Source organism: Macrotis lagotis, chromosome 1, assembly GCF_037893015.1.
Source record: "Macrotis lagotis isolate mMagLag1 chromosome 1, bilby.v1.9.chrom.fasta, whole genome shotgun sequence".
Taxonomy (NCBI): Eukaryota; Metazoa; Chordata; class Mammalia; order Peramelemorphia; family Peramelidae; genus Macrotis; species Macrotis lagotis.
Genome location: NC_133658.1, coordinates 767192120 through 767214111, shown reverse-complemented (window position 1 = coordinate 767214111; position 21992 = coordinate 767192120). Strand labels below are relative to the sequence as shown.

At 35.8% G+C, this 21992-nt stretch overlaps 1 protein-coding gene and 1 pseudogene across 3 annotated transcripts in view; one reads left to right on the top strand and one right to left on the bottom strand.

Annotated features, from left to right (window-relative positions):
- MTMR2 (myotubularin related protein 2) overlaps positions 1-21992 on the top strand; it is a 98048-nt gene that overhangs the window by 16372 nt on the left and 59684 nt on the right. For 2 of the 3 annotated variants that reach the window (XM_074216502.1, XM_074216501.1), the window contains exon 2: positions 12681-12786. In XM_074216502.1, coding sequence (XP_074072603.1) covers positions 12681-12786 — 106 coding nt within the window. Of the gene's footprint in view, positions 1-6076; positions 6475-12680; positions 12787-21992 lie in introns of those variants that run through there. The other variant, XM_074216503.1, reaches the window with a different exon arrangement.
- LOC141510220 (cyclin-Q-like) lies at positions 15476-18933 on the bottom strand (annotated as a pseudogene).

Sequence of the window (21992 nt, the reverse complement as noted above, 5' to 3'; positions counted from 1 at the left end):
CATTGGACTTATAGTCAAAGCCTTTTTAACTTGGTACTTCCAATCCTTTGGTATAGCTTTTCAGTATTCCAGGTAACAATCTTGTCATAACAAGACAGACTTTTGTTATATAGCTAACCATCTAGATAGTATTGCGGAAAAAGCAGTTAATGATTTAGTTGAGATTTTTACTACTATAATAAAGTAAAATGTTCGTAACATCAAGTTGATAAGACTATTGATAAGACTGGACTAATTAAGGGAAAAGATGCTCAAAATAACATATTTCTTATAAAGAAAAACTCTGACTTTAAAACTGAGAAAGACTACATAACTCTTTTACTTGAAATTAATACTGTTCGTTTTAAGATTAATGTACTTGAATATTATAAAAAATCAAGACACTAAAAGATAATATGTGCAAATATAGAATTCCAAGACTTAACATGACACTGCCAATTTTTGATGCCTGTTTCAATCACTATTTTTTATCTAAATTTAAACTATTGTGAAAAATAAAGTGATATAGTTTATGTTTTGATGGATCCTTAATCATTGTGGGTGTGGGTATTCCCTTTATTTGTTCACGCTGTCTGTTCATAATGTCCTTTGACCATCTATCAATAAGGGAATAGTCTTATATTTTTGCATACTTATTTCCTTATACTCCTATGCTTTTAAATTTGACAAAAGTTCTCTCTATAATTGAGATGAGTGTGTATATTTCCCTCCCCCCCAGTTGTGTGCTTTATTTCTAATGTTAGCTTCATTGGTTATATTTGTTCAAACCTTTTTTAACTTAATATAATCAAAATTATTTATTTTGGATCTCACAATGTTCTATATCTAGTATATTCATAAATTGTTCTCCTATCTATGTCAGAATTGTGTTCCAATTTTCTTTTGAAATCTCCTTTGATATATATAGATCATGTATACCTTTTGACCTTATCTTGGTAAGTAGTGTAAGATATTGATCTATATCCAATTTCTGTCAAATTTGCTTTCCAGTTTCTCAATAATATTTACCAAATAAAGAATTCTTATCCCAAAAGCTTAAATCTTTTTTTAGGTTGTTTTTTTTTTTTTGCAAGGCAGTGGAGTTAAGTGACTTGCCCAAAGCCACACAGCTAGTTAATTATTAAGTGTCTAAGGCCAGATTTGAACTCAGGTACTCCTGACTCCAGGGCTGGTGCTCTATCTACTGCGCCACCTAGCCCCCCCCCCCAAAAGCTTAAATCTTGTCAAACACAACATTATGCAATCATTTGTTATTGCACATTATATGTCTACTTAGGTCCAATGATCTACCTCTCTCTATTTCTTAGCCAGTACCAGATAGTTTTGATAATATAATATAGTTTATGTGCATGTGCTAAGCCTTCTTCCTTATATTTCTGAAATTAATTCCTTTGATAATTCTTGACCTTTTGCTCTTTTTTTAAAAAGTTACTAGCATTTTATTTTTTCTAATTTCATGTAAAGACAATGTTCAACATTAATTTTTTGTAAGATTTTGAGTTGCAAATTTTTCTCCCTCTCTCCCTTCCACCCTCCCGAAGACAGCAGTCTGATACAGATTGTACATATGCAGTAATGTAGAATATATTTCCACATTAATCACATTGTGAAGAAACAGAACAGAAGGAAAAAACCATGGTGGGGAAAACCCTCCAAGTGATAATAGTAGTATAGTGATCGTTTATGGGAGGTAGGCACAGCAGTGCCTGGGAGTAGAAAATGGGGAGCTGATACTGATTCAGAAGTATCCCTTTGATGCAGTTTTTTGTTTTTATTTTTTAATATGAGCATGAAGTCCTGATTTCTGACTCAACTACTCAGGCTCTTCATCCTAGATTCTTAAATTAACTCTAGAACCGTCCTCTTTGCCCTTCAACAACCCCTGCTCCCTTTGCCCAACTGAAGCTTTTTTATCTAGATCATGGCATCTACCACTAGTGACTTGAGCCTAGGGGAAGCTTTGTATGTAGGGGTAACTCTATGTGTGTGTGTGTGTGTGTGTGTGTGTGTAGGTGGGTGGGTAGGCAGGGTGTACTATGTGTGTGTGTGTGGGATATGGTGTGTATGTGTGTCTTGTGTGTGGTATGTATGTTGTGCATGTGCCAAGTAATGAGCCTAATTTTGTATCTGTACTATCAGTCAATCAGTCATTCAGGCAAGTATTATGACTCCGTCAGGAGCTTCATGAAGCCCTTTTTTTTTTGATAAAGCTAATTTTTATTTTTGATATCGCATATTCCAACATCTTTTCTTGTTTATGTTTTTATATTGAACTTTTTAATGGTTTATTTATTTTCATATTATTAAAATAATTTTGTGAAAGTAAACATAACCCCCCTCCTCCAAGAAAGAGAAACCTCAAAAGAAATGAAATGAGAGAAAAAAGTGTACTTCAGTCTGTGTTCAGATTCCTTTGGCTCTGTCTCTGGAATGAGTTGCCTTCTTTATCAGAAGTCCATCAGAGAAATTGTTTCAGTATCTTTTCTCACAATTACTATTTCTAGCTATATTTCCCTCCATCCTATTCTTCCTCATTCCCATTTATTCTGTTCTCTTACTCCTTTCACCCTGTCCCTCCTCAGAAGTGTGTTGTATCTGATTACCCCTTCCCATGGTCTTCCCTCTCTTCTATCAGCTACACTCCCCTTTCCCTCCCCCTGTCCCCCTTCTCCCATCCCTTTCCTATCATTTTTCTCTAGGGTAAGATAGATTTCTATACCCTATTGAGTGTGTATGTTATTTCTTCACTGAGCCATTTCTGATGAGAATGAAGGCTCACTCATTCCCCCTCACTTTCCTCCTTTCCACTCTATTGCAAAAGCTTTTTCTTGACTCTTTTATGTGAAATATCTTAGCCCATTCTTCCTCTCCTTTTCCTTTCTCCCAGTACTTTCCTTTATCACCCATTGACTCCCATCTTTATACTATATTATACCATTATATTCAACTCCTTCCTGTGCCTTGTCTATAGATGCTTCTAACTGTTCTTATAAATGAGAAGGTTCTTATGAGTTATCAGTATTCATGAAACTCTTAATATGTGGTAGGCTCTGCACTCACCTCTGGAATACAAAGAAAGGAAGAAATATAGTTTTTGTTCTCGAGGAGCTCACTTCTTAATAGGAGAAATAACATACAATCATCTATGTGCAGAGGAGGCATAGATGAGTAGTCTTGGGAGGCATTAGCACTGGAAGAGGCTTAGAAAGACCTTATTCAGAAACTGAAATTTGAGCTGAGACTTGTTTTTTTTTTTTTATGTGAGAAATTTTGTGAAGGCTGTGCCTGAAAGGAAGTCAAATATAAGACAGTGAAGAGACAAGGGTGTGAAGGGCATTCAGTGCCAAATAGAAGATTTTATAATTGATCTTGGAGTGAGTAGGTAATTGGGAGACAATGGAATTTATTGAGTAGGAAAATCTATGCTTCAGGAAATCACTTTGGCAGTTGGGTAGATAATATGAGTAGAGAGAGTCTGGGTCAATGATCCAGAAGGCAATTGCAGTAATCCAGGTCTGAGGAGATGCCTGGATGAGTGGAGAGAAGGCTCATTGTGGTAGCAGGTTGGAGTTTGTGGAGTGAGAGGGACAAAGGGTAGAGGATGACACTTAATGTCTGAAGATGCTACAGTAGTAGAGAATGGGGGAAGTTAATGATTGGAGGATGAAAGACTTTTCAGTGTCCATTTCCCAGATTGCATCCCTCTGGACTTCTCCATCACCCCTTTCTTCCTCAAATACCTTCTCTCCCCCATCAGCTTTCAGCTTCCTTTCATGGGTTGTCTTTTCTGAGAGAATTCAAGCTTGTTAGGGGCAGGAATTGTCTTTTTACTTGTACTTATATGACTTTATGTAGTAAGTGCTTAATGCATGCTGACCAATTATGGTTAAAATAATACTGTACTGTAAGCATGGAATCCTCACTGTCATTAATTTTTAACATTGTATAAGACTATTTCTATAGAATACTATATTGTTAATTTTGAGCTACTAATTTGCTAACCTTTAGTAAACATTTTTGAATGATAGGGATTGCCTGTATTTGGAGATATTCCCTTGGATTCTCCTCCCCTCCACTTAACAAACCTTGAAGTTAGCTCTATTTAAGCCAGGAAGTTGCATTTTTACTTTTTGCTTTTTAATGGAATTAAGACTACTGACTTAAGTAGTGAATTGGAGATCTGGATTTAAATGCTGATTCTGACTTTTACTAACTCTATGACCTTGGACCAATCACTCAGCTTCTATGTCTCATATAGGGTTTGTCATATAAGTTGGAGATCTGCTAGAAGTTGCCACATCTAGAGTTCCTGGCAGTAAACTGCTGTGCTTCTTACTGAACTAATCATGAATTTTAATAAAATAATGTAGAGAAGAGATTCCTACTTGAGGAAAATGTTAGATCACTGGGTTTTCTTCCAACTTTGAGGTTCTTTCATTTCTTTATAGAAATGAATATTTTTCTGTGAATCTAGAATGATTACATGATTTTTCTGACTTTACAAAAATAAATGATAGCTGTTTCTTTAAATATCAGATTTTACCTGGATGGTTAAAGTAAAAATCACCACCAAGTACAGGTAGTAAGAAAAGAAGATTAAAAGCTTTAACAAATTATAATTTAATTCAATGTAGAAAATCAGCTTAATCAAAAACGCTTATATGCAGTTCTTCAGAAACACATCTTTTATACAAAATGAGATATACTTAGAATAATGATTAGTAATTGCAATCATTAGACACTTTTACAGATAAGGAATTTTATGTTCAGAGAGGTTAACAATGATTTTCCCAATGATTCTACCCATGAAGGTAGAAATCAAGCCAGGATTCAAACACCCACATCCTCTGACCCCAAATTCAGTGTTCTTTATAGTAATTTTTGTTAAATTTAGTGGAACTAATATTGTTCCTACTCCCAAAATGTCTTCTCCTTGTGCCTTTGAAAAGCCCTTGTTGTTATTATTTGTCATGTTGCTATTTTCACAATATTTCTCATATAATCTCTCTCTCTCTCTCTCTCTCTCTCTCTCTCTCTCTCTCTCTCTATATATATATATATATATATATATCTCCATCTCTATATTCCATTTTCTTCATTCACATAGCCACTCATAAGTTCTTTCCCTACTTACATCCTCCATTTAGCTGCTAAAGTGATTTTCCTAAAGCATAGATAAATCTATCATGTCACTGCTACTATGTTGTCTTTTGGTGGCCTTTTTATCCTGATGCTAATCAGTTTATTTCATAGTTCTAGAGTGTAACTGGTTTCCTTTCAAAAAGAAATTCTCAATCTGACTTTCAGATTCCATTTACTGCCTATTTTATTCTCCTCAGTCTTTACATTTATTGGGCTATCAAGGTAGCTTAGAGGGTGTTTTCTTTTTAATTATAGTACAAGACTTTGACTTATTGACTTAATTGCAAGAATTTGATACTTAAAATTAAATGTGGATTCATCAAATTTTAGGATTAGTAGGAAGGGACTTTATAGTGTACCTTTTTTTGACCAAATAGTGTAGTTTTGTTTTATAGCAAGCGGGTGTTTTCTGACACTTTTCAGCTCCAGATACAAGATTTGTGGCTGTATTGGGGTAAACTCAACATTCTTCTGATGTAGTAAGCAATAGTGTCATCTTTATATATGGAGAATATTTATTTATCCTTTGTCAGGTTTAAGTAAAATATTCGAACACTGGCATGTTAATTTATGAAAAAATTAATTTAATGTAAGCATTTTGCTGTGGGTATTTTGACCCCTCTTTGATCTTTTATGTATACTATTTTAGCTACATTGTTCATTAAACTCTTTCACCCCTTTGTGTCTCCCTCTCATAACCAGGAATTCTTTTTGCCAGGGAAAATAGCTAAAAATAAATACATAAATGCTAATCAATAATTATTGATTAAATATGTATTGATTGATTAATCATCATCCCCTTTATTTTAACATTTCTGTTCTAGAAACTTATTAATGTGGTTTTTGAAAGGTTTTTATTGTTTTTCTCATGTATATGGTTCCCTTCCTTAAAAAAAAAAAAGATCAGAGCAATTCAGTTTTGAGACAGTGTGGTATTACTTTTATTACCTCTTTCTGGGACTTGGCTTTCTCATATTTAAGATGAAGGGGGTTGGATCCATTGATCTCTAAGGTGTCTTCATTTCTGATGATCTAGCTATTCTGTAGCCACTACTACTACTATTATTAATACTTTGAATGATATTTTCTTGTTTATAAAGGGCTTTTCCATAAATTGTTTATCTTCACAATAACTCTGAGGCTGTCCAGGAAGATGCTATTATTCCTATTTTATAGATGAAGAAACTGAAGCTCTGAACACCAGAGGCAATTTAATCAAATTCATATGTAAGCAAGAATCCCCTCTATTACATACCTGACAAATGGTCATAACACCCTTTGCTTGAAGATGAAATCCATTCTCTTGCTGACTTATCCAAATTCATACAAGTGGTAAGTGGTGAATCCAAGACCAGAAAACCCAGCTCTTCTGATTCCGAATACCTTGCTTACTCCACCATCTCTTAAATGAAATTGAATAAGCTTATTTTCATTAGCTTACTGATAAACATAACCAAATTTTATTCTTAGCTATTAATGAATTGTTCTTGAATAAATGTCCAGGAAGCAAAATAATATAAACTAACCACTGTCATCTGCAATACATCTCTTAGGCTACTAGAATTTTTCAGTTATCTTTAAAACTAAGTGCCAGTGTGCACCAGTTGGAAGGTTTTCCAGAGCTAAAGTTCTCTTTGTTTTCCTGAAAATACAAAATGTGATGCTATCATCTCAGAAGCCAACACTAAGGTCATTCTGTGTCTTGTCTTTATCAGATTTGTTCATTGATAATCACATGGTAATATGGACAGGGTGCTTTAAAAAATTCTAAGCTATATTTTAATTTTTATTTGGGTATTGGATGTTTTCTATTTATGGAAGTTTGAAAGCAATAAAACAATCATCTTTTGTGTCACAGATGCTTTATGCACACTGTAGGCCTTTTATTGTTTTTAATAAAATTTGCAGCAGAATGACTAATAGAGCATGAACTGTGCTTATGACACTGAAGTCTATTGTGTAAGTATTGAGAGCAAAATTTGCATTCCTAGAAAAGCTTATTCAGAATAGGGATATGGGACACATTATTTATTGGTCTTGGGGAAACATACTACATTTTCAGCTAAGAACATTACACTTAAAAGAAGCTACCTTTGAAAAATGACTTTTCTTGCCTTGGAATACCACAGTCAAGTTGAATTGGCAGTAGGAGTCTATAAGTCAGGCAAGTAGTTTAGATACTATTTAGAAAAAAATTGCAGCCAATTAAACCGTACTTTTTTCCCTCCATAAAAAATTCCTGACATCCTTTTTATGTATTTACTAAAATTAACCCTCCTAACATGGTGCTAGTATTAATATTTCCAGGACTTTTGATTTAAATGGGTGATAACATTAAATTATTTGCTTTTCAGATTTTTAGAGATGCCCTTCCACTTTTCCAAAGAATATGAATTGTTTTAAGAAATATAAAAATATGAATATAAACATATTTATGTGACCTGTTAATAATACTTATTTTTTTTGCTTGGTATGCATTTTATTTTATTCTTTGAACAACTGCTTCTCCCTAATTTTCAGTGTTGTCATTAAGTAGCAACACTTCCAAATGAGCAAACTAATTTGTCTACTGTATTGCTTAAGAAACTGGCTTGATAGCACAAGTTGGTAAATCCCTTTGATCTATGGAGACTTGAACTCAGGAGTTCTGAACTATAATATACCTAGTCAAATGTCAAACAATACAAGTAGAAAGGATCTCTGCTGATGGCATATTGACTTAGAAAACCACCCATTAACTTCTATGTTATATGTTTTCTATTTTTTTTTTTTTTGATAAATGTTTCCCTGTTTTAATCTGGCTGGGGGTGGGGGTGGGGGTGGGGAGAGAAAATTACACTTGGGAATTTTATGAGTTAAGAGCTCCCTTCTGCAATAAGCTGATAGGTGTCTAGATCCTCAGGCTTCCAATGGGACTAATTGGTGAGGCACTGTGATTGGGCCTGTGAATGACATTTCCAGCTGGGGGAGAAACTCAAGCTCCAACACAACAAACAAAACAATCAGTATGTCTTTCAATAGATTTTGTTCTATTTTGATATGACCAGAAATTATATTTGTATGACTTTTTATTCATGTAAGAGACTAACTAGGAAAGAACAAATATTGAACAAAAATGTCATCTTACATGATTCAAAGTGTTTCATTCTACAAGGTTATTTGAAACTTGGAACATGTGATATCTTTTCTCATAGAAATAGTCTTTTAAGACGGGAGTTCGGTTCTTAGGATAATTGAAAAAAGGCCTCAACCCATTATGAGGCTTGAAATATTATATATTTTGCCAAGAAAAGTTAACAAGCAATGTTTCAACACTAGCAATTAACCAAACTTGAAAAACAATGTAACTTGAGAAGGGATAATTTAAAAAAGACCTGAGATCACATCTAACTTCAAATACTTAGTAGCTATATGTTCCTTGGCAAGTCATTTAACCTATTTGCCTCAGTGTTGTCATCTGTAAAAAGGGAATAATAATAATAGCACTTACCTCACAGAATTGTAGTGAGAATGGAATGAAATAATACTTGTAAAAGTGATTTAGTATGTACTGTTTCAGGAAAGGAGAAATAGAGGGAGGGAGAGAATTTGGAAATCAGTTAAAAAAATATTTTTACATGTAATTGGGAAAAATATTCATAGAAAAAAAGTTTAAGCACTGTATCATATGTGTTATATAAATGCCCATCCCTTCTCTACTCTTATTATCACTTTATATTTTTGTAAAGCAAATTTTTTTTTAGGTTTTTTTCAAGGCAGATGGGCTTAAGTGGCTTGCCCAAGGCCACACAGCTAGGTAGTTATTAAGTGTCTGAGACCAGATTTGAACCCAGGTACTTCTGACTCCAAGGCCGGTGCTTTATCCACTACACCACCTAGCCGCCCTTTGTAAAGCAAATTCTTATAAAAATGTTTATGCATTTGGAAGACTTTAATTTCTCTTGATACAGTTGGAAGTCTGGTACTCCTCTTAGGTCTGTCAGCCATGATTAGGACTGTATTGGGACTTAGATTGAATGTGTACTGTTTTCATTAAGGAAGGAATCTAAATCTTAGTCCTCAGAATTCCTTTTCTAATTTTACTTGGGATTTTTTTCTCCTTGGTCTGTTTCTTTCAATCTGTTTACTTCTCTGTTTTTGTCATTTTCTTGTGATCTCTGAGAATTGAAGATTTGAGTCAGGCACTAATTAGTCAGGATTTGTTGTCCAGCTCACATAGACCAGGTTCATTGACTAGTCCTCAAAACAGAAAGCTGTGTTCCACTGGAATCCTGTGAGTTGAGGAGTGGAGCATGAGAGACAAGTGGATTCTTCTTTAGATTAAGAAGAAACTCTTATCCAAGTGGATAAGAGTGGATAGAGCACCAGTCCTGGAGTCAGGAGTACCTGAGTTCAAATTCCGCCTCAGACACTTAATAATTACCTAGCTGTGTGGCCTTGGGCAAGCTACTTAACCCTATTTGCCTTGCAAAAAAGAAAAATAAATAAAATAAAAAAAAATAAAAAGAAAAGTCATTAAAAAAAGCTTTTATCCAAAGAACAAATGACATGGTGGATAGAAAGAATGTGGCTAAGTGGACTTTAGTCCACTGTGTTATCTCTAGTTGCTACCCTAATTGTTATCAGGACAGGTATGGTGCCCCTGAAGAAGTGTGGCTACAGGTATGGGATGGTGTTAGAATAAGAAGAAACTCTTTATTCAGAACACAGAAACCTTTACACCAGTGCTGTTTGTAGAGTAACGACCTGTTTATATCTTCTGAAATAAACTTTGTTTTGATATTCATTCCATGAAACAAAGTTACAACATGATTTTAAAGTTTCCTTTACCTTTGATTCATTTATAAGGGCAGGAATAACAAAAACCTCCTTTAAAAAATTAAACAAAAAGAAAAATTGAAGCTTTTTCTTATTTCATTATTCAGATTGCTATTAAGTGTATAAAACATTTTTTCAGTATAAATTTAACAAATGTCCAACAAAATGTAACCATTTTAAATAGTAGCTTTTTGAGATGAAATATCAAATTATCTTCTCCAGAGTAGTAAAACAAAGGTCATTACAGCAATATGTATTAAAGGATCAGAAGTAACTCACTATCAGGTGATGGTTTTTGTTTTTGATTTTGTATTGAAAACGCTTTTCCTGAGATATTGACAGAATTACTGTGTTATTTTGAAATCACTGTAATTCTGTGAGTTCTGAGGTTCATGTTTTTAATAGATTGTTTTGGAACTAAAAAAATTGAGTACAAAACTGAGAAATACTATTCCTTGGAAAAGAGGAGGGGCTAGGTGGTGCAGTGGATAGAGCACTGGCCCTGGAGTCAGGAGGACCTGAGTTCAAATCCATCCTCAGATACTTAATAATTACCTAACCATGTGGCCTTGGACAAGCCATTTAACCCCATTGCCTTGCAAAAAAAAAAAACCTAAAAAAAAAGGAGAAGGTCTGAGAATGAGAAAATAATTTACTATTCCCAAAGGAAGAAAAGAGAATTGTGAAAAAATAAATGCTTGTAATATGTTTCATGTATGTGCTGGCATATTTAAGATGGCCCCTGTGCTTGTCCCAAAAAATCTGACCTAGGCTCTCTTTTCTTTCTTTTCTTTACCCACACCTGGTAGAAAATGTGTGGAGTCTGGAGTCAGGAAGACCTGAGTTCAAATGTGGCCTCAGACTTTTACTGACTATGTGATCCTGGACAGTCACTTAACCCTGTTTGCCTAAATAGAGAAAGAAATGGCAAACCACTCAAGTTTCTTTACCAAGAAAATCACAAAAGGGATCATAGTTGAACATAACTGAAAATGACTGAACAAAAAAAGATTGGCATATAAAAGCATTTATGAATGTGAATTATTTGTATATTTCTTTCATCAATTGGTATCACAAAGAATTGCTGGTAGAATATAGCAAAATTGATATGTGATTATTATACCCCAAGTCATGCAGTGAGTTCCTTGGTGAAGTTATTGAGGAACTATGGGGAATGTATTTTGCATGTTTATGGAGGATAATTTTGAGAAAGGAAGATATTTGAGGCAGAGAATACAATTAGAAGGTTATTATAATAGTTAAAGCAAAACTGTCTGAACTTATTGAGTAGAGTGAATGGGAAGTATGCAAGAGATGTTGAGAAAGAAATTAAAACATTTAGCAACCGAATGGATATATAATATTATATGAAAGAAAAGAATTGAGAATGACTTTGGGTAAGGGGAAGGTTGATGATGCTGTCCCCAGTAATAGGAAAGTAAAAGGGAGGAGTGGATTTTGGAAGAATGGTAATGAATGAGTTATTTAGTTTGAGATATCTATCGAATATTCAGTTGGAAATGTTTTTTTTTTAATGTTTGTTTTTTGCAAGGCAATGGGGTTAAGTGGCTTGCCCAAGGCCACACGGCTAGGTAATTATTTAGTGTCTGAGGTCACATTTGAACTGAGGTCCTCCTGACTCCAGGGCCGGTGCTCTATCCACTGCACCACCTAGCTGCCCCCAGTTGAAAATATTGATGCTATGATGTTAAAGTTCAGAAAGACAGATCAGGGCTGGATAAATAGATCTGGCAATCATCTGCCTGGAACTGATAATTAAACCCATGGGAACTGATAAGATGCCATGAGATAATAATGATAGTGTATATTTATGTAGTTTGCTTATCATTCTAAATATATTATTTTGCTTAAACCTCACAACAAATCAAAACAATCCTAATTTTACAGATGAGGAAACTGAGGGTCTTATTCTCCCAGACATATGGTTTTTTTTTTGATAGGTAAAAGATACTATGCTTTGTCTCCTTTCCTCCCTATTCTTAATCACTGAATGGGGTTACCTCAGTCAAATGAGACCTAGGAAAGACCTTAACTTAAAAGGCCAAGGTCTCCCACAACATCTAGGGTCATATCCACTCATCCTGATGAATGTCTTTCCACTGGTCCCAGATGACTCTGAGGAGAAAATGAGACTGATGACTTTGCATAGCCTTTCCTCACTTATATCCAATTAATTTGTAAATCATGGTATTGTTTCCATGATGACATGGTCCTCTTTTAGAATGAAGGATAAACAACAGACAACATCTGCTCTTATTTAAAGAGTTTTATTGAAAAATCATTTTCCTTTCCACTTTTTACAAATACTTATTTTATGCTATAGAAACTTCAATATGGAAAAGAATCAATGTGGATTGGAATTATTTTGGTTAATATAATTGAGGAGGTACTTGAAATTGACCTTGAAAGAAGTCTAGAGTTTGGATTGACAGAAGAAAGAATACTATGGCATGGATACATTATCTGTAGGGCAGCATAAACAAAGAAATGACATGATATGTAGAAGAAGATATGAATAGTGTCCTGACTAAAGTGTCCTGAATTGGGAAATATTGAAAGGAGTTGTTAAGTAGACAAGGTGGGACTATTTGATAGAATTGGAAAGAGTATTTTTAAAATTCTCATGCATTAGAAATATTATGTTAGCTATAATCTATATATCTCTCATAATCTCTTTTTAATTTTTTTAAATTTCATAGTGCCTCTACCTCTCATTCGGACCATTCAGTACATTTAAAATCAGCTTCTGTCATATCATCGGATTCCATTTCAACTTCAGCAGACAACTTTTCTCCTGACTTGAGGGTATGTACTTTAACTTTTAAAAGTGATGATCAGTTGATTTAAGTTGATAATGGTACTTTGATGAGCATAGGTATCTAAGCCACAGGATCAAACTTGTTGCCTGGGTGTGACCTGTAGAATTCTCCAATATAGTCCAAACCAGATTAAAACATAATTGGAAAGTGTTTGACAAAAGAAATAAAAATATAGTCATATAACCACCAACCAAAACAACCTCTCTCAAACTAGCCATTCAGAGTTTGAAGGAGTCTCTGAAGTTCAGCTGATAGCACAAATTGTGTTCTTAGTTTTGACTAATTTGATAAATGATCTTTTTGAAGCACTGTTGGAAACTTGCAAGGTAATGCTTAACTTAAAGCAGGGAGGTCATGGCTTTGAACTCTTGAGTGTGAACCTTGTTAGTTCTTTGACCATCTGCAAGTCACCATACTTCTCTGAGCTTCAATTTTCCCATCTGTAATAAAAAAAAATCATGATTTCTTTAATATTTTCCTCATGGGGAGGTGCTGTGAGGCTCAAGTGAGATAACATATATAAGTAAAAATCTTATTTATTTATAGCATTCAATTAATTTGCACTATTTATTTATTAGGTGTCTCCTTCAGAGATCAAGATGTTCCAAGATTTTGAACCAATTAATTTGCACTATTTATTTATATTTGTGAAAATTGCTTTTTTTCTTCCTTGAAGTCTTTTCTCTGATGTTTCTAGTTGCTAGTGCTCTTTCTTTTTTCATAGCATTTTGTATTAATACTTATTATTGCCTATAACATACTCTCAATGAGATTGTATGGTTCCATTTTGTTTTTGTTTATATACATATTTTTACATGGAATGGCTAAGATAAAAATCTTGAAGTTAGTGGTAGAACTACAAATTTAATCTTTCCAAACAAAAATTTCTGCAAATTTCCCCTTAAATTTCTGAATTACAAGATGTACATCAACACTCACTGTTGTGCATTGTGCATAATAGACACTTCAGAAATATTTGTGAAATTAGTAGTTAGAGAGAGAGAGAGAGAGAGAAAGAAAGAAATGAATGAGGATGAGGTCACCTTAATCCTTCTCAAGCTAACACTTCTTGTTCCAGCAATCCCATCCTATTTTTTTCTCCTCTAGAAGATCGCCCCTTCACATATTTCAATCTGTCCTGTCTACTGCCTAATTTCTTACTGTCTACAAACATACCCAGGTCTCCCCATTTTGGAAAAAAACACTCACTAAATCCTTCCATCCCAGATAATTACTGTCCCATAACTCTTCTTCCGCCCTTTGTAACTAAACTCCTCAAAAAAGGACATTAGGGTAGATGCATCTACTTTCTCTCTTCTCACACTTTCTTCTAGACTAATCCCTTACAATCTTGATTTCTAAAATGAAAAAAATTTTATTAGAAAACCAACAAGCTGATTTAATATATAAAACAACATTTGTTTTGTAAATGAAATAAGTGAAAATCTTAAGATGATTTGTTTTTGTTTTTGTTCTTTGACTTACTGTTGGCAATATGGCCTTAGTTTTTTAATGAGGGCACTCCTGCTATTGAAACTAATAGTCACCCATCTCTACTATCTCTTTCTCTATGATTTTTTTCCTCTGGTACCACAGCAATTCTTCATAGGTACCTAGAATGCTAGCAGCCTTTCTCTGCTTTTTACATTTTGTAAGTACCAGTCCATCATTTATGCTGTATTTCTGTTAGTCTCTGATGGTTTCTACATGACTGCTACATAGTTTTTCTCCTTTTACACCATTTCTTATTCACAGGTTATCAGTGGAAATAGTCATGATTTTGCCCTCTACCTAACTCTCATTTACCCCTGGGTTTCCTGGAAAATCCAATTAGAGATCAAGATGTTCCAAGATTTTGAACATATAAAATAGTTGGAAGAATATTTGTGTTGGAAATATGATCATGGGGCAGTTAGGTGGTACAGTGGTTAGAGCACTGATCCTGGAGTCAGGCAGATCTGAGTTCAAATCTGGCCTCAGACACTAGATACCTCCTAGCTCTGTGATCTTGGGCAAGTCACTTAACCTCCATTGCCTTGCAAAAAACCAAAAAAGAAAAAAAAAAGATGATCATATTATATTTCAGGGAGAAGACAACACAAAATGAAAAAAAGACTAATATTACCCCTTCCCCAGTGTGATCCAGAGAATATTGAAATTTCTTAAAATATACATCTGTTTTCATATCTTTACCAAAAAAACTTTTTGTTTATCTTTTATTGTGTAAAATAAAGTGTACTGTTCACTTATGTTAGAAGGCTAAGCTTGGGTATGACTTGAAAAGCTATCCCAAAGGGTACAGTCGAATATTCTATTTTGCCTTTTGTGTTAATGAAGAGACACCTAAATACATCAAATTTAAAAGGTTCATCTTCAAATAATTCCTCAAGTGTAAAAGGCAACTGAACTAAGTTTGAACTTATTCATATTCAGACAAGATAAGCTCTAAACCTGCTTTTAGGATAATGCCTATTCTCACTCATGTACTGCGATACCATATAAATAAATACCAGAGCAATCAGAAAGTAAGCCAAGTTTAGTTCTCCCTTTGTCAGTGCAAAGTTGCTCCTTGTGTGACTTATGCTCCTTTTGAAGTTGGGACCCATTTAAGTGGGTCATATCCAACCCTCAAAACAAAGCAAATGTTTGCTTTTCCTTGGATGGTCCTAGATCAATTAAGAAACTTCTGTGATCATTGTGTAAATCTGAATCAGGTGAGACACAATGTTATTAATGGAGTGGCTTGGTAAGGTCTTCATTAAAAACCTGCTAGGCTTTTCTGTCTCTGAATTAGCAGGCATCTCTGCTCTGTAGCACTACAAGACAAGTTAGAGCATCTTTGCAGCTTTGTGTTAGCTGGGATATTGGAGGCATAATATTCCATGATAGCAGGCAGTGCCCAGCCTTCCAGGGAGATGGTAGTCCTCTCCCAACTATGATGGTTCATCCAATTCTTTACAGAAGTAAGATTGTTGAGCAGAGATTTATGGGAAGGTTGGAGAAGAGCCTGATGAAATGCTAAACTTTCAATATAAGTAATTCATACTGAACAGTACTGTCCTTAAATTCCCAGAATTAGGAGTCTAACTCTAAAGGTTCATTCCTAGGATTTAAATACCTGTGAGAGACATTGATGATGTCTCTTGTTCTGAGGTGTTGCTCTTCCACTTTACCTGTCAAAGAAAAAATTATGGTAAATGGTATAGACTGTGGCTATTGGAATGGATTGAATCCCTGGTCTCCGTGATGAACTGTGTCACTTTGAAGTGGACTTTGACCTCAGAAGTCAGCACCCTCTGTTGCCCTCACTCTATCAAGACACCATAGCCAGCACCCTCACCCCAAAATATACCTGGCCCCTTGGGTTCCTCATTTCCAAACAAAAATCCAATTCAGGTCACAAGGAATGACAAAATAAGATGAACCATCTATACACATATCATGGAAACCTTGAAACTATGAACCTGTTAGCCTTCCCAAAAGATTTCCAACAGTATACTACAGTATATATCATTAATCCTCCAGAGAAGAAAAGATTCCACTGTTTTTAGTGTTTTCTGGAAGCCTCTGACTTCACAGATTAGAACACCACATAGAATACTTCTTCCAACCAGAAGTCTTTCATAAGTATGTTAAGATAATACGATATTCCTTGATGAATGCACTTAGAGTTAATGCTGATAAACAACATTTCAATGACCGTTGTCAAATAAACCATAAAACATAAGAGGGATGTTCACCAAAAGTTCATGTCAGTTTTATGGAAGATGCCCTTTACGCACTAAAAGTGGACTGTGAGGTACTCTGATGTTCCTGGTTGTGAATAATATTGTGTTGATTACATCAAGCCCCAGAACATGAAACTTCCAAACAGGAATAAAAAAGGATGAAAAGTGCCTCTTGTTTGAAATATGACATGCAATTGGATGACCAGGCAGCTGAATCAATACATCAGTTCATGAAATAGACATTAGATGGATGGCAGATTACATAGGTGGAAGAAAGTATCCTGGAAGAAAGTACACTGGAACTATATTTGTAAAATTCTGAAGGGCATTCATTTTGTATTTTCAGCATCTACAGTATCATTTGTTAAAGCTGCTTCAAGTTGTTTCTCCCCTGTGCCAAGCCCTGCTCAGCATTGGGTGGAGCTGGCCCTCAGCACTTCCTGCAACCTAGGAGAGGAGGAAGAGGAGGAGAAAGAAGGTCTGGAACTGGTTCCTGGGGAGCCCAGCAGTGATGCTTTTCTGATTTGGAGTGGTGGTGCCTCCTGGTGTGGCCCAGGGTCATAAATAGTTGCTGCTGGTGGGCAGCTGGACCTGGGTATTGGATGCCTCAGGTGACCATGTCTATGAAGCAGGCAGATGGTGGAGCTTGGCCTGATGTGACCTGTGGGATCCAGGAACCTGGCCTATGATTCAGAGGTGGAGCTGGCCAGGGAGCTAATAGCCCCTACAATTTTTTCTTTTTCTTTTTCTTTTTCTTTCTCTTTTTCTTTTTCTTTTTTGTTCTTTTTCTTTTTCTCTCTTTCTCTTTCTTTGTCCTCCCCTCCCCTCCCCGCTTTCCCTTTTCCTTTCTTTTTTTTCTGTAAGGCAATGAGGGTTAATGGGTGACTTGTCCAGAGTCACACAGCTGTTGACACTTGATCATTTTCTCTTCCTTGATACTCTCCTTGCTAGTTTTCCACTATCAGATCATTCTTTTAATGAATCCTCATTGAGGTCATGTTGATCTCATCATAAGTATCCCTCAGGGTTCTGTCCTTGTCCTCTTCATCTCCCTCAAAGCTGTGTCACTTGGTAATCTGATCAGCTCACATAGATTGATCTCTGTGCTAAATTCTCAAATTTACTCATCTTGCCTTAATCCCTCATGTATTACATTATTCCTCCTGTTTCCCTGAGAAATAGAAATTTAGAATTACAGATGTACAGAATCACAGATTTGTAGGATAGCTCAGAGATGGTCTAGTTCTAGTTCAACCCATAAGAATTTCCTAGCTTGAGTAAGGGATAGAGCACTGCTTCCTGAACCTACCCTTTTTGTTTTTGGAGCATTCCATTTGTTAGGAAGTTTCTTTTGACTTCAACCCAAAACTTACTTTTCTGTGGTTTCTACATATTACTGAGTGTTTCAAGTAAAATGATTTGTCTTAAACTCATTAGTACCTATGATGAACTGAAAATACATCTGAATTTTTTTATGTAAGAGTTAGTATGATAATAGTGCCTTGGATATAGGGCTTGAAGTCAGGAAAATCTGTGTTCAAATGCCATCTCTATCTTGGCTGTGTAAGCATAGACTTAGTAATTTTATTTAACCCCTCTAAACTTTGGGAAGCTCAAAAGAAATCATATTATGTGATATGCTTTGCAAACTTTAATTATTATTATTATTATCTTTCATTTAATAGCATGAATCCAGATTGAGTTAATATTTTATGTTCTGAGGCACCAATTGAAAGCATTCATTATTATTTAAATTGACAATTATTCAGTTTAATCAAATAAAAATTGATTCAGTTAAGTGGCATTTTATTGTATATGGTAGTATTTGTAATAGTTATATTACTGTAATAGATTAGTATATTGACTTTTAAAAATAAAAATTTAGTTTCAAGCCCACAGTTGAAATGTGATTTCAGTTTATTTAGTTAAGCTAGGGTAAAGTTATATATTTTACACCAAATTTACACCTCAATTAGTAGTAATAATGGCCATTTGCAAAATTGTGACTTTTGAAAATTTTACTTTAGCTTTTGAAACTTCCTCACTTTTCAAGATGTTTGTCCTTGAACCTCTATGGATTTCTTCTAATTATGTTAATTACAGACTAAGCAGATTTCAATTCACTTGTAAAACAAATCACTTATAGTGAATCTCTACCCCTACCCTGACATATTTTTCTAGTTTTGTCCTTATTTGATTTGATATACTGCCAAAGCTCTGCACTAGATTCTCCTTTTTTTCTCTCTCTACCACATCAACTCCTGTGGGTTTAATTTCATCTCTTTGCTGATTCCTGTATTTCTGTATAAAGCATCATTATCTCTTCTTGGCTTATTTACCCCAAGCATTGTGAAGTCTTCCACTGGTAGAAGGGGCAGAAGAGAACAGTTTGTTCTAACAGCCATGAAGTCAGCTAAAGCAGGTGCTGTGGATCACTTAGTGCTTGGTTAGACATTGAAGATGCCAAGGTCATCCACTGCATCTGGAGCTATCACCAGTTGTCTTGACTCTGTCTTTCTATGCTGGATCATGATGATTTTGGAAGAGAGAGTGAGGCAGTTGACTTTGTGCAGCTATGCCTCTCTTAAATTCAGTCTATGCACACAAAAAAGACATAACTATTCCTTAAAGTCCTGCGGGGACAGGCAAGTGTTGAAGCAGCAGGTGCAGATACACTGGGAGCTCTAGTCACAACCCTGCATATGGGTGGCCTGGGCTATAGGGTCATTTCCCCACTGAAAGCAGCAGTGGAATTCAGCAGTCCCCTGGGTTACTGAGCAGCCCATTTATAGATTATACTGCTCTCCTCTTGATGTGAGGAAGGGGCTAGAAAAGGTGCCCTAAAAATTGTCTGCTTCCCCAATCCTGGCTTGATTACCATAGCAGGCAGGGATCCCACAGTGTGAATGAGACACAAAAAAAATCTACAGAAACTCCAAAAGAATAGAACATGTGTATACTCATAGACAACACAAGATTCAATAGACCTGAAAGATGAACAGCTCTTGTTGTGAGAGAGCTCAGCAGATTTGATATCCAAATTAGCAGCCCTGAGTGAAACAAGGCTTGCAAATGAAGGCCAACTTAACTGAAGTTGGAGCTGGATACACATTTTTCTGGAGTGGTCTCAGTGAAAGGGAATGCTGGGGTAGATTTTGCAATGAAAACTAATCTAGTCAACATTCTTGAATGCCTGCCAAAAGGAGTGAATGTCAGGCTCATGACAATGAGACTGCCACTCCCAGGAAAATGCCATGCCACCATCACAGTGCCTATGCTCCCACCATGACAACACTGATGAAGTTAAAGAAAAATTTTATGAAGACCTGGAGACCCTTATCATCATTATACCAAAAGAGGACAAACTAATAATTCTGAGTGACTTTAATGCTAGAGTAGGCTCAGATTACCAGACATGGCAGGGCATCCTTGGGAGAAATGGAGTTGGAAATAGCAATAACAATGGTCACCTTTTACTGAAGACTTGCATATCTCATGATTTCATCACAAACTGTCTTCCATTTACCTAAATGCAATTAAAAACTCCCTAAATACACCCTCATAATAAACATTGGCATCTAATAGACTGTTGATTATAAGGAGAAGAGACAGGATGTAAGAGTGACAAAGGCAATATGTGGTGCAGAGTGCTGACTGATCACAGACTGATTCTTTAAGCTAAATACTGACATTTAACCAGAGCATTGGCCCCAAGGCAAAATGAATACTAGAAGAATTCATGTTGAGATTAGAGTTTCTCTCTGAGTGGGAATAGTTTCTTGCTAAATTGTAGGGAAAACTGAGGCAGCACATGGTTGACAACAATGGAACAGCTTTCAGACATCTGTTGTACAGCATTGCATTTCTTCATCTGGGCCAGAACACTCGAAAACACCAAGACTGGTTTGATGAAAATGATGGGAAAATACAGAAGATGCTAAATGAAAAAAAAAGGACTCCACAGGGTGGTTCATTCATTTCTAATAAGGTAGTATTTAATTCCATCAAGAGTAATGAAATTCAATTTTATGCAGACAGTAACAAGCCAAAATACTTTTATGATACCCTGAAGGCTACTTATGGGCCAAAGATATATGGTGCATCTCAAGTACTCAGTACTCAGTGCTGATGGATCAATATTGATTAATGATAGGGACATGATCCTAGATGGGTTGAACACTTCCATAATGTTCTTAACAGACCATCATCAATCAATGCTGAAGTCATTAACCATTTACCTCAAGTTAAAGTCAATCAGTCCCTAACTGAAGTTCTAACTGAAGAAGGAATTCTGAATGCCATTTAGGCCCCTTTCAAGAGACAAAGTACCTGGTGCTGATTCTATTCCAGCTGAGATCTACAAGGTGGGGGATCCATTGCTCATCCAAAAACTAACTGAAATTTTCCAGGTTATATGGCACTGATGGCAAATTCTTCAACTTGAAAAGGCTACAAGCCAAGACTAAAGTGGAGGGAGTGTTGGTGCATGATCTTCTGTTTGCAGATGATTATGCCTTCAGTGCAGCCTCTGAAGCTGAGATGCGACAAAGTACAGATCAATTCTCTGCTGCTTGTGCTCATTTTGGTCTAAAAGTTAATGCCAAGAAAACACAGGTATTCCATCAGCCAGCACCACACTATTCATATTTTGAACCATTGGTTACAGGAAATGGAGAAGTTTTGTACCTTTCCAAAGAGGTACTCATTAACAATGAGTTGGACACATGTATTGCCAGGGCTAGCTCAGTATTTGGGAGGCTCCAAAAGAAAGTACGAGAGAGAAGAGGTATTAGACTGACACCAAACTAGAGGTCTATAGAGTCATTGTGCTGACCTCATTGCTATATGCCTGTGAAACCTGGACAGTCTATCCACACCCTGTCAGGAAACTGAATTGCTTCTGTTTAAATTGTCTTAGGAAGATTCTGAAGATCACCTGGCAGGAGAAGATACCAGACACTGAGGTCCTTTCTCAAGCTACACTGCCTAGTATTCCAACATTACTACAGAGAGTGCAACTACGATGGACTGGACATGTTGTTAGAATGCCAGATGTATGCTTAACAAAAAAAAAAAACTGTTATATGGAGAACTTACCCTGGCCAAGTACTCACAAGGGGGTCAGAAGAAGTGATACTGAAGGTCTCATTGAAGAACTTCAGAACCGGTTGTACAGTATGTGAGACACTGGCATAGGACTGCACAGCATGGCATGCCCTCATTAGTGAGAATGCTTACACTCTATAAGGAAGGCAGAATTGAAGCAGTTCAAAGGAAATGTGACATCTGTAAGTTTAGCGTACCCACCTCAGGTGTTCACAATCTGTGCTCAACCTGTGGTGGAGCATTCTGAGCTCTGTTGGTCTGATTAGCCACAGTTGGACACACTGTAATTTGTCTCAAACATGGTGATTTCATTTTGGTCTTCTTCAGTAACTAAGGACAAAAACCAACTAACCAGTAT